We start from the raw sequence: 17022 nt of genomic DNA, 5'->3' as shown, positions 1-17022 counted from the left end.
GATCACAGCCGATGGACTGTATGTTTATTATTTAGGCCATAGTTTGCATTGGTGCACAAATACAGAACATCGTATTGAGAGTTAATGATATGTGTTAAAAAACACAGTGATGAGGGCAATCTAACAGTGTATGATATGCTGCTTTACTTCAATAACTACTCATGCAGCTTTGTCCCATACGCACCTCCATAACTAAATAAGGTACTGCTTATGTAGTTTGGTTTAAATAACATAGAGATTAAGCAAGATTGGTCTGTGAGTAAACTGACCTTGATAGTGCATGATATGCTGCTATGCCCCCCCCCATAACTAAATAAGGTAAGGATCTGTGTGTAAGTGAACTGCTCATATAGTTTGATTTAAATAACATATGTAAAGATTAAGCAAGATTGGTCTATAAGTAAACTGACCTTGATGGTGCGTGATATGCTGCTATGCCCCCCCATAACTAAATAATGTAAGGATCAGTGTGTAAGTGAACTGCTCATATAGTTTGGTTTAAATAACATACGTCGAGATTAAGCAAGATTGGTCTGCAAGTAAACTGACCTTGATAGTGCATGATATGCTGCCATGCCCCCCATAACTTAATAAGGTAAGGATCAGTGTGTAAGTGAATTGCTCATATAGTTTGGTTTAAATAACATAGAGATTAAGCAAGATTGGTGTGTAAGTAAACTGACCTTGAAGGTGCATGATATGCTGCTAGGCCTCCTAAAACAAACAAAAGAACTGTCGATATAGTTGTACCTAATAATTTCACTCTCCATAAGTAAATAAGTTAACGATTGGTCTGTAAGTAAACAGACGTTGATGGTGCTGGGATAGTTCTAATAGTGCATGATATGCTGCTATACGTTTATTTACTGTGTTTCAGAAAGGAAATCTGTGTTTCAGTGTACCAAATAGTGACTATTACCAAAAGCTGGTTTTCTCAATGACTACTTTTATTCTACTTTTTGATCTTATGTCTTTTCCTACTTCTGGGTACTATGAAAGTTCGGAATCTTGTCAGATTTTGCATTTCAAGTCCGTGCTGTTCACTACTATTTAGTATTAATGGGGCAAAACACTTCAGTTTTCTCGTCACATAAGAAGCTTTTAGGGCTCCGTCTTCGGGTTTACTTACTGTGATCTTTCCTGTGTCCAGCTGAGTCGTTGCTTGATAGGTCTTCTGAGTTCTCTTATCAGTCCGTACTCCCTATCGTGTGTGTGAAATAACGCATCCGACCCATCCCGCCGCAGAGACACTGCCTCTGAAGCTCCCAGCTGTATCCTGACTCAGGGGGGTGTTGGTGATGGATCGTTCTAGGTGATTTTTTTTTTTTTTTTTTTGCTCCTGCAACAGCGTTTTAGATGTTGCATCTCGGCAGCTGTCGCCGCATCTTGTGTGCGAGATGGGTTTGTTTAGATATTGCAGAGGCAGAAGCGAGGACAATTCGCCTGTTGACCCTTCTACATGCTGATAAACGGCATGTCAGCCAAATGCAGGCATGGCGCATCATGGTAAAAAGCTTTGACGTAAATGCGAGACGAGTCAATCCAACAATTTTTCCACTTTCTGAGGTAGCATCGGCGCTCTAACAGAGGTGGAGCTGCATCTGTATGGAAGGGAAGGAGGCAACAGAAGTTACGTTACCAATCATATACAGAAGTAGAAAGGCCTGACCTAATTTCACTCTGGGACGGGAGCCGAGGGCTAATTAAAATTAATTAGCTTAATTGTATAGATTAGTTGTTGCAGTCGCTCACGACCACCCCCGTGGAGCGTGAAAACAGTCGTCTCGCTGCCGCATCTTCGGCAGGCTTCTTCACAAGTCTCATAGCTTATGAATGCCCCCCCCCCTCCCTCCCGACATGTCCTCCTTTTCTCTTCACAGCCATTGATTCTGCAGAGAGGGGACACTTTAGCCCGCACAGAAATTCAATTTGGGGTTATTACCCTGTATCAGCGATGCTCGTGCTAATTTGATTGCGTCCAGTGAAGGATCCCTTTAAAAACAGTCGAGGGGCCAGCCTCGACGCAGATTGGTTTCACCGCAGCGCATACACAATCACGCACATAATCAGTCTCCGTTGGCCCTCGCGCTACCTCGCCGCTTCTACCCTCCCTCGCCGTGCGTTCATTGAAACAGAGTGCATTACCCCAACAAGCACCTCATAATTATTTCAACAAGTCTTCAAAATGCAGCCCCTGTGGGACTGTTTAAAAATTGATTTGAGTAATATGCCGCGATTGCACTTCTACAGGGGGCAAAGGGGAGGGGAGCCCGGAGTCTCATGTGGTTCCACTGTGAGTCTGGTTGGGGCCACCGAGGACGGAGACACCCGTCCTTCCTATGGGGTCGTGTTGCAGGAACGTGGCTGTGATGCCTTTTGTTGTTTGCAATGGCTTCAAAGACTTGAACTACCACAAAACAATGACACACACCCTTGCGTCAGAAAGGCTCATGGTCACACTGGACAAAAATATCGGGACATGTCTCGCATGACATGCATAAGAGCTGTTCCAAGGGTTCCATTTGCGGACAGAAAAACAATAACGCCTTGGCATGCCGTCCAATCAGATTGAATTCCGTGTCCTATAGATCTCATTGCTCCCAAGTGGGCATATTTGCGCGGTGTCTATTAAACTCGGCAGTAGCATTCACTCATCATTCTGAAGGCATTGACGTTTTTTATAATAAAAAAAAATGGAATTGTTTGTACTGTATGTTATTACATTCTACTGATATTATTATTCTTATATTTTGCTCCTAATGTGTCACTAATGCTAGGAGTCCACTGGTACCAGTTCACGCCAATGCAATTTGCTGTGGCGCCTAGTGTCACCAATAAGGTGCCTAGTGGCGTCAAACTGCCTCCCAACTGACTCGTAGTGGCCCGTAACAGCGGCAAAAATTGAGTTTCAAAATGTTTAAAATCTTCCAATCTTTAAAATCCAATTGCTTGATGCAAGTGGCGCAACGTGTCCACCAAGTGGAACCAAATGTCACAAACAATCTGCCTATTGGAATCCACTGGAATGTAATGGCGTGAGCCAAGTTGCGCCAATGATGCTAGGAGTTCACTGGGCCGGTTCCAGTTGGTGCCAGTTCACGCCAATGCAATTTGCTGTGGCGCCTAGTGTCACCAATAAGGTGCCTAGTGGCGTGCAGTGGCTCAAACTGCCTCCCAACTGGCTCGTAGTGGCCCGTAACGGCGCAATGAGTTTAAAAATGTTTAAAATTTTACAATCTTTAAAATCCAATCGCTTGATGCATGTGGCGCGACGTGTCCACCAAGTGGAACCAAATGTCACAAACAATCCGCCTATTGGAATCCACTGGAATGTAATGGCGCGAGCCAAGTTGCGCCAATGATGCTAGGAGTCCACTGGGCCGGCGCCAGTTGGAGCCAGTTCGCGCCAAAGATTATGTGATTGGGGCGTAGTGGCTCGATGTGGCCGAGCGAACATTAATTCAGCGCCACAGCGAGCCACTACGCGCCAATCACATAATCTTTGGCGCGAACTGGCATGAACTGGCACCAACTGGCGTGACTGGTGACTGCTAATGGTATATGGATAGATAATAAATAGATCCTCTAAGGGGGAATCAAAGATAGCTTCTTCTTCAAGTCTGCTGTCCTCAATTGAGATCTGACCTTATGACCATGCAGCTACCTTGTCCTCTTTTTTTTTTTTTTTTTTGAAATCCATTCCCCAACTCATCAAAAGGCTCTCGATGTCTGCGGGCTTGTAAGCCAGAGGCTGGCTCTTATCTGACTGCCCGAGCCCATTAGTGGGTTATTGACAGGATATGAGATGGCTCACATCGAGGAAGGAGTCAAGAGGAAGAGGTGATGGGCAGCGAGGACAGAAAGACAAGGGGAGGAGGAAAATGAAAACGACACAATAGAATGTAGGAAATAAGTCTGAGTCTGAGTCCTTGTCTGTACGATGTACCATTTACTTGTGTGTCTCCCGGGCGAGGCCACTCCATTATGAGGACAAAAAATAAGAAAGGAGGAGATTATGTTCAGAGCTTAATGTTGAAAGTGACCCCTTTAGCGCACATTGGGTGTGAAGTCCCACCTCATCTCATCCATATTGTCGCTCTTTTCACAGAGAGATGCTACCCCTGTGGCTGCACTTTTTTTCGAAATGTGCCCATCACCCAAAATCCTGTCATGAGACACACCTATTTCGACTATAAAGAAAAATCTCCAACAGCGTTTTATGGTTTTATACACATGATGGTTTTCAACATTACCGGAACTTATTTACTGGGCGCATTGATTTCACATCGAGCTCTACTTTCGTCAACAACAGCATCGTTTTTCGCCTGAATATATGGAGGATGAGCTCCAGGTTTTAGAAGCTGAGCCTGACATTAATGTAGTGTTTCTGCTGCACTTAGTGACATATAGTCCGACCATCGATGGATGACGTTGCTCCAAGAGACCGCATCACAACAAATGAAAAATTGGTAATACTAAAAAAAAAAAAACTCTGCGGCGATACAAACTTTTTTTTTTTCCACTGACCCAACTTAAACTAAAAAAAAGACACCTCGGATCAATTCGAGTAAGTCACCATGATGTTGATTCTGATACGTACATGGAACACACAGCACAACACAGTTCCATTTCGCCATGTAGCGACAAAACATTGAATGTGAGCTAATACTTAGCAGATAATTTGGTTGTTCATATACTTTTCTAGTCAGTACAAATTGGTGTCCTATCTCAGTTTTTTGGATTGGGCCCGCTACCTGTCAGTAGTGGCATGAAGCACTGTGTCACTACTCCAGAAAGATAGTTCTTCGTGTTAGCTGCTACGATACCAATTTTAGTTACATTCGTTACAATTACATGTATGGTGAAGAATTGTGGATGATGGGCAAAATACTAAAAAAAAAACAAAAAAAAAACAGTACAGCTTTCCTTTAAGGTCACTAATTTTGGACTGAATCCTGTTTTTTGTGCTCCTTCTGAATAGGATTACGGGCATCTACATGTACTAAAATCAAAATGATTGCCTTTCCCTTCAGACTTTTGCAGGTCTTCAGAATAATCAGTCGGAAAAGGGTTGAGGAAATGTCCTTTGAGCTCAGTCGTTTGATGTTCAGGTTGCCGCAAAATGCTCAGAATGAAAATGTGCTGCCCATTAAACACGAGATGACAGCAGGGGGCAGAATTGCACAAGCAGTAGCCGTTTGTGTTTTTTTTTTTTAGCTTTGCTGTGTCAATAGTTTCACCTTTAATTTTGCTCGCTCACAAAAGTCATTACTAATGTTGTACCATTGGTTGCAGCAGGAGTTAGCCTTTAAATGTGTGTGCAGATGGCTGCAATCATTGTGTAAATATCTCCTCTCAGGTATTGAACAACCGTGGTTATATTACCTTTTATGAAGGGGAGACTGTGAGGCTCTAATTATGTGGTTGAAATCTAAAGTTAAGTATATTGCAAAGTGTTTTTTTTTTGTTTTTGTTTTAGTGGGCATGCATGGACGCCGAATAATGGTGAATAATCACAGCACAATACCCGCATGACATTGTCATACTTGCCTATGGTGTGTTTGTGCATGTGTGTGTGTGTGTGTGACTTTGCATGCATAACCCAGCGTAGAGAACATTTGTTATACCACCGTGTGTTTGTGAACGTGACCCGTGTCAGTCACGCTGACAGGAAGCTCTTTGCTCCAGTGCAGCTCTGTTACAGCCTCTCCATTGTAGTGTCAAGACTTCCTCGTGTCCAACTCCTCAGACTGTGTTGCTACGGACCTGTCAGTAGACATACAGGTGTGGAATATCAATGTGTTCTCTGGCCTTTTCATTCTCTGGAGGAAAGTGTGTGTGTGTGTGTGTGTGTGTACCTAAGCGAGGAGTGAATATGTGTAAAAGGCTAAATATTGTTTTGATTGTATTGATGCACATACGGATGGTACCTGAAGATGGATGAGGATGCATTTTTGCTCCGTGGCTACAAACTGCATCATAATTTGACCAAATAGCATTGTTTGACAGTCCAGCCTGGGTGGGACCATGGAAGGAATGTGATCCTTGTGGTTTATGGATGAAACTACTAAGGTGTCCCATATGAGTTATGCTTATAATGCTCAATGACAAATACTCAATGACTCATGGAGCAATTCATTGCTAAGTTCTACCTGTGTCCCTGCAAAGACGTTTTTCTTCATGGCGGCCATGTTTTTCCAAAACAAGCTTGTTCAAATTTAAGGCTAAATTTGTGGTAATTTAGTCTTTACCGTTTTGTAAAGTATATTGAGATGTTTAAGAAATGTTAAGTCAATTCAACCTTCTTGGGGTCAAACTGCACCACAATTTGGCCAAAAAAAAAAAAAAAGATTATCTCCACACAAGTATTTTGTTTTGTCTTTGACTTTTTTGTGACGCCACCACAAAAGACTACCATTGATGACAAAGTAATATCACAACACAGTCCATCTAGTATCAACTAAACATGGAATGTGAGCTAATACTTTGCAGATAATTTGGTTGTTCATATGCTTTTCTAGTCAGTACAGATTGGTGTCCTATCTCATTTTTTTTGGATTGGGTCAGCTACCCGTCAGTAGTGGCATGAAGCGCCGTGTCACTACGCCAGAAAGATAGTTCTTCGAGTTCTTCGCTGCTACAATACCAATTTTGTGCAATACCTTTCGAACGTGCAAAGAAGACAATTACATGTATGGTCATGTTTCACATAAGAATTGTGGATTATGGGTAAAATTGGGTAAAAAAAAATGGGTAAAAGTACAGCTTTCCTTTAAGGTTACTAATTTTGGACTGAATACTGTTTTTTGTGCCTCTTCTGAATAGGATTATGGGCATCTACATGTACTAAAATCAAAAATGATCGCCTTTCCCTTCAGACTTTTGCAGGTCTTCAGAATAATCAGTAGAAAAAGAGTTGAGGAAGCGTTATGATAACCGTAGAACCGGAAATGGGATGCAGGAAAGGAATGCGGCTGCTCAGTGCAACATAAGCATTGCAATTAGCATCGCTGCCTTTGATGGCTCCAATGTATCAGGATCCAGCTACAACAGGAAGTGAAAAGCCAAGAAAATACGCTGGATCCTGTAGGCCACTGTGAGAACATGATGACCATCCCATCATCCCAACACATGGCGGGTCATACATGTTGTAAAACTCCATACTAATAGCTTTTGTGGGAGGGCTGCACTGATAAACACGTTTTTTTTTTTATTAATGTGCAGCAGGTTTGCCAAGCAGCAAATAAAATACACCATATGGACAAAACATATTAGAGACACCTGGCCATTACGCCTACAGGAAATGGAAGAACATATGGAGTTGCATCCATGTTTTGTATATATTCAACTCTCCTGCAAGGTTTTTAAACAAGCTTTCCTATGACAGTTTTGTCCATTCATGCTTAAGAGAATGGAAGTGAGTCAATGGGTCGGTGATGTTGGATTTAAGACGTAGCATAGCATTGTACGTGTCATCACTGTGGATGTCAACAGATCAGTTTGAAACCCCAGCGTTGCTCGCATGCTGAAGATGCTAACTTCATGACACCGATCGCTTGGACAGCCGCACTAAAAACGTCTTCTTTGTCATTTTGTTTTACGAGACGCTCGCGTGAAACGTTGTTGTCTTCGGGGGGGTGGGGCAATGTGCATAAGTCATCCCAGTGGGTGTGCGGCCATGCTGATTAGCACATTGCGGTTAAATTCTCTGCTTGCATCATAAGCCTAAATAGCAACAGCAGTTTGCTAACACCTGGGAAAAAGCACCATTATTTCAGGAGGTGTTGAAAGTGTCATGGTGATGGTTAGTCTTGAAATTAGAGTGGAGAACGGTGTGAAGATCATTTAAAGACACCCCCCACCCCACGCACGCACACACACACACACACACACACTCTAGTCAGTGCTCGCTGCTAAGCAGGGCCCGCCGCCAGCGGGCCGCGAAAGGCTTAAATGAGTTTATTTCATGTCGGCTGTGAAAGTGCCCGTCTCTGTCACGTAGGCACTCAAACAGAGCTGAGGCCCATAAACACAAAGTGCAGCGTGTAAATCCAGGCAGCCTGACGTCTCCCAGGCTGCCCTCAATGGCTGCTCAGCATCTCTTTATTGAGAGGGCAGGGAAGGAGAATCCTCACTTCACCCTCTGGGAACACACCTCCGTGAGGGTGGTGGGGGGGGGGGGGGGGGTACCAAATCCAGCCCACCTCTCCCCTTCAGGCAAAGACCACGACTTTCTTAGCAGGGTATGCCATCTATATTTGTTCATGCGACATGCATAACGCAATGTCTTATTGTTTTATTTTGCAGTACAGTTGTATACACGACATTCAAATGTCAATATTCCCACTTTGCAAGGAAAACCATGGGAATGTCAATGTTTTAAATGATTCTCCCCATATACTGTCAAATTCTACACTCCACACTCTTCATTAATCTCTGGTTCTACCATATCTTACTTATTGTGTGGAAATATGGGGTAATAACTATAAAAGCAATCTTCACTCGCTAAATGTACTGCAAAAAAGGACAGTAAGGATAATTCATAATGCCGCCTACAGAGAACATACTAACTCCTTATTTCTAAAATCACAAACACTTCAACTTGCTGATATAGTTCATCTTCAAACAACTAAAATAATGCATAAAGCTAAAAATAACCAATTACCTAAAAATGTCATCCAATACTTCTCCACAAGAGAGGAGAAATATGATCTCAGGGAAGAACTACATTTGTACAAACACTTATATGCTAGGACTAAGTTAAAAAGCCATAGCATTTTAGTATGTGGAATCAAACTATGGAATGGATTGAGTAAGGAACTCAAACAATGCACAACGATGAGCCAATTCAAGAAACAATACAAGCAGTTGATGTTTGCTAAATACAAGGATGAAGAGTCTTGAACCAGTCATGATGTGCTATATATATCACTATATTGACACTTACTATGGTACCCATTATGTCATTGGATGGTATGTGACAAAAATAAAATAAAATAAAAAAATATATATTTGGAAAGCAGGAAGTGAACAAATGTAACAGTTACTGATTGTAAAAGTACCAGAAGGAGGGGTAGGATTTAATAAGCTTTGCTTCTTCCTACTCCTTTTGGACATGTGGAACTGTGAACTGATTATGGGATGCATTCAATTGTAATCTGATGCATGTTCAAATTAAATAAAACCATTACCATTACCAAACCTGCAAAACAACAACAACAACAAAATTGTGTGTCCTCATGCATACATACTGTATTATCTTGTATTGTAGCTGGTTTTCTTAGGATTTATTCACTTTTTCCCAGTTTTTTTGTTCTGTTTTAACTGATCAGTCATTGCATGCTTTATGTTCCGCCTCCAGTAGCTTATAGCCGGATGAACTGTTCCAGCTCTGATATGACTAATTTGTGAGATATCCTTGTAAAAGAGGCTATGGTAAGATAGTCGGGGGGCTCACTCATTTTTCATTACTTTGTGATAGAGGACTGCATTGCTGCAATTTTCCCTAACTTTGCGGCGTCTTTTGTAGTTGTTATGGTTATTTTGGTTATGCAGCGTGGCGGTTATCACCCTTGAATTGATGTCTGTGTAGTGTGGCCATGTTTGTGCCTGTGCAACTATTCCTAGTTTATGTCCACCTATTTTAACTTCTGGTGTCAAGCTGGTGGGTTAAACGCATCAAAAAAATCCAGACTAGGGTGGAAAGGCGCCTAATTATGGTATAGATGACTTAGTGAGGACATCTTGTCTGGTCTGCAGCCTGTTTTCTATTTTCCAGTCTGCGGCGGGCTTGGTCTTTGTCATTCGTCGACAATCAGCTTCAAGGTCACATGCTTGAGTCGAACCTAGAAATGCCCGACGTGTGCTTGATCTATTGTGCATTTGATTGACAGACGTATTGTGCTACAGCAGATTGACACATCTACTGTCCCATTAAACGGTATAGTCTTGCATCTTTGGTAGACAGCGCGTTGGCCATGTCTAGTCAGCGGCGACTCAAACACAGAGTGCATGTAGGGATATGCCTCACATGGTATTTCACCTCTGACAAATAGGACATCAGATGCTCGCTTTTCCGTGACGTCAGCCGTCCCCGCTTGCTGCTAGCTCTTCTCTCCTCCCCTTGATGCAGATTCCAAAATTACTCCCTGTGTTCTCTTTCCAAGTGCAGGTTCAGCGTGACCACAGAAGGTCCCTGTGTAGGCCCCTACCGTAGCCGTAGGTCGCTCGTTGTTTTGAAAAAAAAAAAAAAAAAAGGCATCAGGAGGAGGAGGGATGTGGAGATCGCGAACAAGGAGGGTTTCTATTTTCCTTTTTTCTATGACCACACAGATGATATTGGAGCTTTTTCACAGCCTCGTCCTTAACCTTGTTTCCTGATATTATCTTAATGTGTGAGCTTGATGCCAGTTTGCTCTCCAAACAACCCCCCCCCCCCCCCCCCCCCCCCCACCAACACCCCTCCCGCCCCCCTCCGAGTCCATGGTGTGAGTCATCCGTGGCTGCTTTTGGAGTGACTTAATTGTCTCTTTCTCTCCCCTTCCTCCACATGCATTGCAGAGAACACAATCACTACAATGACCGTCCCCTGCTCGGTAAGAGTCATTTTCGAAATAGGTAGAATTCTCTAATTAAAAAATTAACATAATCCAAAAATTTGGGCTGTCAAATCATGTTAATCATTGTTTTCGTGATGTTCGGAGTCCAGTGTGGTGAGAATGAGGAAACGTTCTGAGGAGGACAAAGAGATGATGATGATGATCATGAAATGAATAATAATAATATTAAAATCAAATACTACTACTACTACTACTACTACTACTACTACTACTACTACTAATAATAATAATAATAATTATTATTATTATTAAATATTATTAATAATAATAATAATTATTAATTATTAATAATAATAATTACTATTAATTAATAATAATAATTATTATTAATAATCAATAATTATTACTACTACTACTAATAATAATAATAATGATAATAATAATAATAATAATAATGATAATAATAATAATAATAATAATAATAATAATAATAATAATAATAATAATAATAATAATAATAATAATAATAATAATAATAATAATAATAATAATTATTATTATTATTATTATTGTTATTATTATTGTTATTATTATTATTATTATTAGTAGTAGTAGTAGTAGTAGTAGTAGTAGTATTTTGTTATTTTATTATTATTATTATTATTAGTAGTAGTATTTTATTTATTATTTATGAATAAAAAATTAAAATATAATATACATGTGTAAATATTTATGAATAAATCTTTATAAATTATTATTATTTGTTATTTATTATTATTATATATTATTTTATTTAATTATTATTATTATTAGTAGTAGTAGTATTAGTATTAGTATTATTATTTTATTTTTATCTATTATTTATGAATAAATATTTATAAATTAATATTATTTGTTATTTATTATTATGTATATTAGTTTATTATTTAATAATAATAATAATAATAATAATAATAATAATAATAATAATAATAATAATAATAATAATAATAATAATTATTATTATTATTATTATTATTATTATTATTATTATTAGTGTTGTTGTTATTGATATTTATAATAACAATAATAATAATAATAATCTGCCGCCATATCAGAGGGGTTCCTCCTGTGGAGTTGCCGTGCTAGAACTGTACAGCAAAGAATGTGAACATAGTATTTTTTTTCCTAATGCGGAAAAGCCTCCACTGCAACCACATTACATGAAAACACTTTTTGTTTTGTTTTTTTGCACAAGTGGCAACCTTGAGAGGTTGGTCAAGGTCGCTCCAAGTCCAAATTTCACTGCGTAACATTTGAATTCCAACTGCGTGAATGGCCTGCCTATCAAAGCTCCATTGTGGAAACAAAACACACTTTATTCCATTAACTTCTTCGGTTATCAAGGTGACACTCCATCCACTCCGTCCCCATAAAACATTATTGCACGTTCTAAAAACCATAAACAGAGAAAAAGATTACTGAGGGATCTTTTTCCTCCTTCAGTTCCACTGCAGTTGGACAGTTGGCCAATGGGTGGCACTGTTTATGTGTCAGTACTCAGGTCTTACCTTGTTCAGATTTGCTGAACGTACGTGTAAAAAAATAGATCCGCCTTGACTCGGCAGGAGCCATCCATACATGGACCCACTCAGATGAAAGTCTTGTTTGTTGTTAATTGGGTAGTTGATTAAAGCATGGCTCCGCGTTCGTCAAATATCGCCCCGTACCAAAGCGAGTCAATGCTGACGATAGCCGTCTGATGGAGTTCAAAAGAGGGTGAGGAGGCAAAAATGCTGCCCTGATTTGAACAATTACAGAGACTGAGCATCAGGAGGAAGTTACTCCCCAGGCCTCCACTAACACTGTGATGTTGATGAGTGTCCCGGCGTTTTGCATGAGTAGACACAGATCAATGGGGAACGCTGACTCGAGAACGTCTGCCTGAGATGGTCGCTAATCCTGAATAATTATGCGGCACATTTTTGGGTTTTTTTTTAATTTTTTTGCTCTCAGCTACACAAACAATACATGTGTGTGCCACTCAATCAGCATAAGAATTTGTCATTGTCTCCAAAATCGACACTCATGAGTTTTTAGCTTTTTCTGAATTGTCTAAATCCCATTTATCCTGCTGCTGTGTTGCACTCTTTCTGAAGCAGATCCGGTATAAAGTTCAAATGGCTTCACTTGATCTTGTAGGACAGCATTTCCCAAACTTGAAGTGAGGAACCAAAATGAGTTGCAGGTCTGTTTTCGAGCTTGACTCCCAAGGATTTTTGAGCCCAACACACATATGGTAATGGTAATGGTTTTATTTCATTTGAACATACATCAGATTACAATTGAATGCATCACATAATCAGTTCACAGTTCCACATGTCCGAAAGGAGTAGGAAGAAGCAAAACTTAATAAATCTTACCCCTTCATCTGGTACTTCTACAATCAGTAACTGTTACATTTGTTCACTTCCTGCTTTCCTAATATAATTGAATTTTTTTTTTATTATTATTTTTTTGTCACATACCCAAATACGAGGTGATATGACCATCCAATGACATAATGTGTACCATAGTAAGTGTCAATATAGTGATATATATAATACATCATGACTGGTTCAAGACTCTTCATCCTTGTATTTAGCAAACATCAACTGCTTGTATTGTTTCTTGAATTGGCTCATCGTTGTGCATTGTTTGAGTTCCTTACTCAATCCACTCCATAGTTTGATTCCACGTATTGAAATGCTATGGCTTTTTAACGTAGTCCTAGCATAGAAGTGTTTCAAATGTACTTCTTCCCTGAGATCATATTTCTCCTTTCTTGTAGAGAAGTATTGGATGACATTTTTATGTAATTGGTTATTTTTAGCCTTATGCATTATTTTAGCTGTTTGAAGATGAACTATATCAGCAAGTTTAAGTATTTGTGATTTTAGAAATAAGGAGTTAGTATGTTCTCTGTAGGCGGCATTATGAATTATCCTTACTGACCTTTTTTGCAGTACATTTAACGAGTGAAGATTGCTTTTATAGTTATTACCCCATATTTGAAGAGAGCAATGAAGAGTGTAATTTCCAAATTGTAATGTGTAATTTCTGATTGAGAACAAATTTTGCTTTGTTCAATATTGAAATATTTCTGGCCGCCTTATGTTGTATATTTGTAATATGAGGTTTCCAGCTCATATTTTCATCATTTGTGTTTCACAGAAATGTATTTTTGTTCACCCTTTCAATGTCTACACCGTCTATTTGTATTTGCTGGTGTGTGTCCTTTCTGCTGTTACCAAACAGCATGATTTTAGTTTTACTTAGGTTCAAGGACAATCTATTATCATCAAACCATCTTTTTAGTGTGACCATTTCTTCTCTATACTCCCTTCAGAACAAAAAGCAGTGGTATCATCCGCAAATAATACCAGCTTTAATAAGTCTTTCGTAACTTTGGAGATGTCATTGATGTACAAGTTGAACAGTTTTGGCCCCAGTATTGACCCCTGGGGAACTCCGCACGTAATATATGAACTTGCAGATTCATTCAGCCTGCCTGTTCTTTGGAATGCATCATGAATCTCGACTAAGATGTCACTCCCCTGTCCTTCTCTTGTAGCCTTGATGGACGTGCGTGTTCCCGACCAGCCCGTGGTGGCGCTCTACGGCCGGGACGCCACCCTCAACTGCTCCTTCGATGCCGCCGGCCCCTTCAACGAATCGGATCTGACGGTCTTCTGGCAACTGACTGAAACGAAGCGCAGCGTGTACGGCTACAGCGAGGGACACGATCAGCTCGTTGAACAGTTCTACAGCTTCGTCAACCGTACCAGTCTCTTCCCCGCCGAGCTGCGTCTGGGCAACGCTTCCCTGCTGCTGAGAAAAGTGGCGGTGGCGGACGAAGGCAGCTACACGTGCTTTGTCAGGGTGCGGGACTACGGCAGCGCCGCTATGATTCTGCAGGTGGCCGGTGAGTTCCACGACGCACATTGCAATAATGGTGTTAAGTACATAGGAATGATGTGACCCCATTTAGGTTAACAAAGCACTCTGACAATGCATTACAATGTAAGCAGTGTGGGCAGTGATTATAGGTCTTTAAACTGTAAGGCAAACAATGCTCAACATGCATTAATATTAGCCTCTAAATTATTGAAGCAGCCTCCATATAAGCCCAACAACACACCATTAAATCCAGCTGTCATTCTTGTTTTTTTTGCATTTTGCTCAATATTGATGGTTTTCCATTGGCAACACCAGGCACTACCAGATACTAACACGTGTTTTAGAATGGGGTGTGTAATCACATACAGTCAATTGTATTTTGCTTGGGCCAACATCACTGTTAAAATCCAGCAAGTTTGACTAGTCTGAGTGTTGTGGGTGCACCCTGGACTGGTGGCCAGCCAATCACAGGGCACATATAGACAAACAACCATTCACACTCACATTCATACCTATGGACAATTTGGAGTCGCCAATTAACCTAGCATGTTTTTGAAATGTGGGAGGAAAACCGGAGTACCCGGAGAAAACCCACGCATGCACGGGGAGAACATGCAAACTCCACACAGAGATGGCCGACGGTGGAATTTAACCCCGGTTTCCTAGTTGTGAGGTCTGCGCACTAACCACACGACCGCCGTGCAGCCCTAGTTCTGAATGATAACCAATACAATTCATAACACAAATTAAAATAAAAGCACAAACCCATGACATACTTGATAACTATTTCTATGCCCTAACAAAGATGTGATGAATGAATGAAATCCAGATTCATTCCAGATTTAGGTCCAGCGGCACCCGCATAGAGCCCTAATGTGCTAACAAAATAGCAAGTCGTGCACAGGTTTTCCGTATTAGCACATAACCGAGGCGAGTGGTTAGCGAGAAGACCTCACAGCTAAGGAGACCTGGGTTCAATTCCACCCTCAGCCATTTCTGTGTGGAGTTTGCATGTTCTCCCCGTGCATGCGTGGGTTTTCTCCGGGTACTCCGGTTTCCTCCCACATTCCAAAAACATGCTAGGTTAATTAGTGACTCCAAATTGTCCATAGGTATGAATGTGAGTGTGAATGGTTGTTTGTCTATATGTGCCCTGTGATTGGCTGGCGACCAGTCCAGGGTGTACCCCGCCTCTTGCCCGAAGACAGCTGGGATAGGCTCCTGCATTACCGCGACCCTCGTGAGGATAAGCGTTAGAAAATGAATGAATGAGCACATAACCGGGGAAGTTTAATTCCACAAACCATTTAAAGCAGCATCGCAAAAGAACAGCATGAGGATTTTCGCAAGACCGCGTCTCCCTCGAACCACCAGTGCTGTCCGAAACATTTCCACAGCGTGAGAAACTCCCACGAGACGACAGAAAGTCATTAGCTATAACAGAGCAGAGTCAGCCCGGTGGTGAGTAATGTCGGGTTTAAACACTAATTGGGAACCTCGAGCCTCGCTAATAATGCGTAGCTGACACTGCTTTGTCAATAATACTATACCCCAAATGTAAAGTAAATGGGGCATTTTTTTTTTTATTCCTTTCCTACCGCTTTTCCTCACGAGGCGGGGTACACCCTGGACTGGTCGCCAGCCAATCACAGGGCACATATAGACAAACAACCATTCACACTCACATTCATACCTATGGACAATTTGGAGTCGCCAATTAACCTAGCATGTTTTTGGAATGTGGGAGGAAACCCACTCATGCACGGTGAGAACATGCAAACTCCACACAGAGATGGCCAAAAATGGAATTGAACCCAGGTCTCGCAGCTGTGAGGTCTGGGCGCTAACCACTCATCCACCGTGCAGCCTCGGTTATGTGCTAATACGGAAAACTTGTGCACGACTTGCTATTTTGTTAGCACATTAGGGGTGCCGCTGGACCTAAATCTGGAATGAATCCGGATTTCATTCATTCATCACATCTTTGTTAGGCATAGACATAGTTAGCAAGTATGTCATGGGTTTGTGCTTTTATTTTAATTTGTGTTTTGAATTGAATTGGTTCTCATTCAGAACTAGGGCTGCACGGCGGTTGTGTGGTTAGCGCGCAGACCTCACAGCTAGGAAACCGGGGTTCAATTCCACCCTCGGCCATCTCTGTGCAGAGATGACTGAGGATGGAATCGAACTCAGGTCTCCTGTTTTCTCCCTATATTTTACCTGTTATGGCAATATTAGTCAGAACTGGAAAGCATCACTCGTAATATTGCAAGTAATGGCCTCAAACGAATGAGTATTGATGATTAGCTTGATTGTATCTCTGTGTATTAGCATGTTGTAAGTAAGCTAATGCTGTGTGGATAATGACATAATTAAATAAGAGCTCAACGTATAAAGATCGGCGCTCGTGCGTTAATAGTTCCGTCGTATAATGTCACGCGTACTTACCTGCATCCTTTTTTACCTTGCAGGACGTAAACATGAGATAAACGGCTTCCTGGCGGCCGCCTAGTTGTGTGTCTGGTCAATAAGCGCTGATTGCGGA

General features: G+C 41.0%; 1 protein-coding gene across 4 annotated transcripts in view; it reads left to right on the top strand.

Moving 5' to 3' along the window:
- The window catches only part of cd276 (CD276 molecule), a 92047-nt gene that overhangs the window by 4047 nt on the left and 70978 nt on the right, over nucleotides 1-17022 (top strand). For all 4 annotated transcript variants that reach the window (XM_058088461.1, XM_058088460.1, XM_058088457.1 and 1 more), the window contains one exon: nucleotides 14152-14502. In XM_058088461.1, the coding sequence (XP_057944444.1) occupies nucleotides 14152-14502 (351 nt within the window). The remainder of the gene's footprint in view (nucleotides 1-14151; nucleotides 14503-17022) is intronic.

This window comes from Doryrhamphus excisus, chromosome 12 (assembly GCF_030265055.1).
Source record: "Doryrhamphus excisus isolate RoL2022-K1 chromosome 12, RoL_Dexc_1.0, whole genome shotgun sequence".
NCBI classification, from domain to species: domain Eukaryota; kingdom Metazoa; phylum Chordata; class Actinopteri; order Syngnathiformes; family Syngnathidae; genus Doryrhamphus; species Doryrhamphus excisus.
Note: the sequence above shows the minus strand (reverse complement) of the source record. Positions and strands in the feature narration are given on the sequence as shown.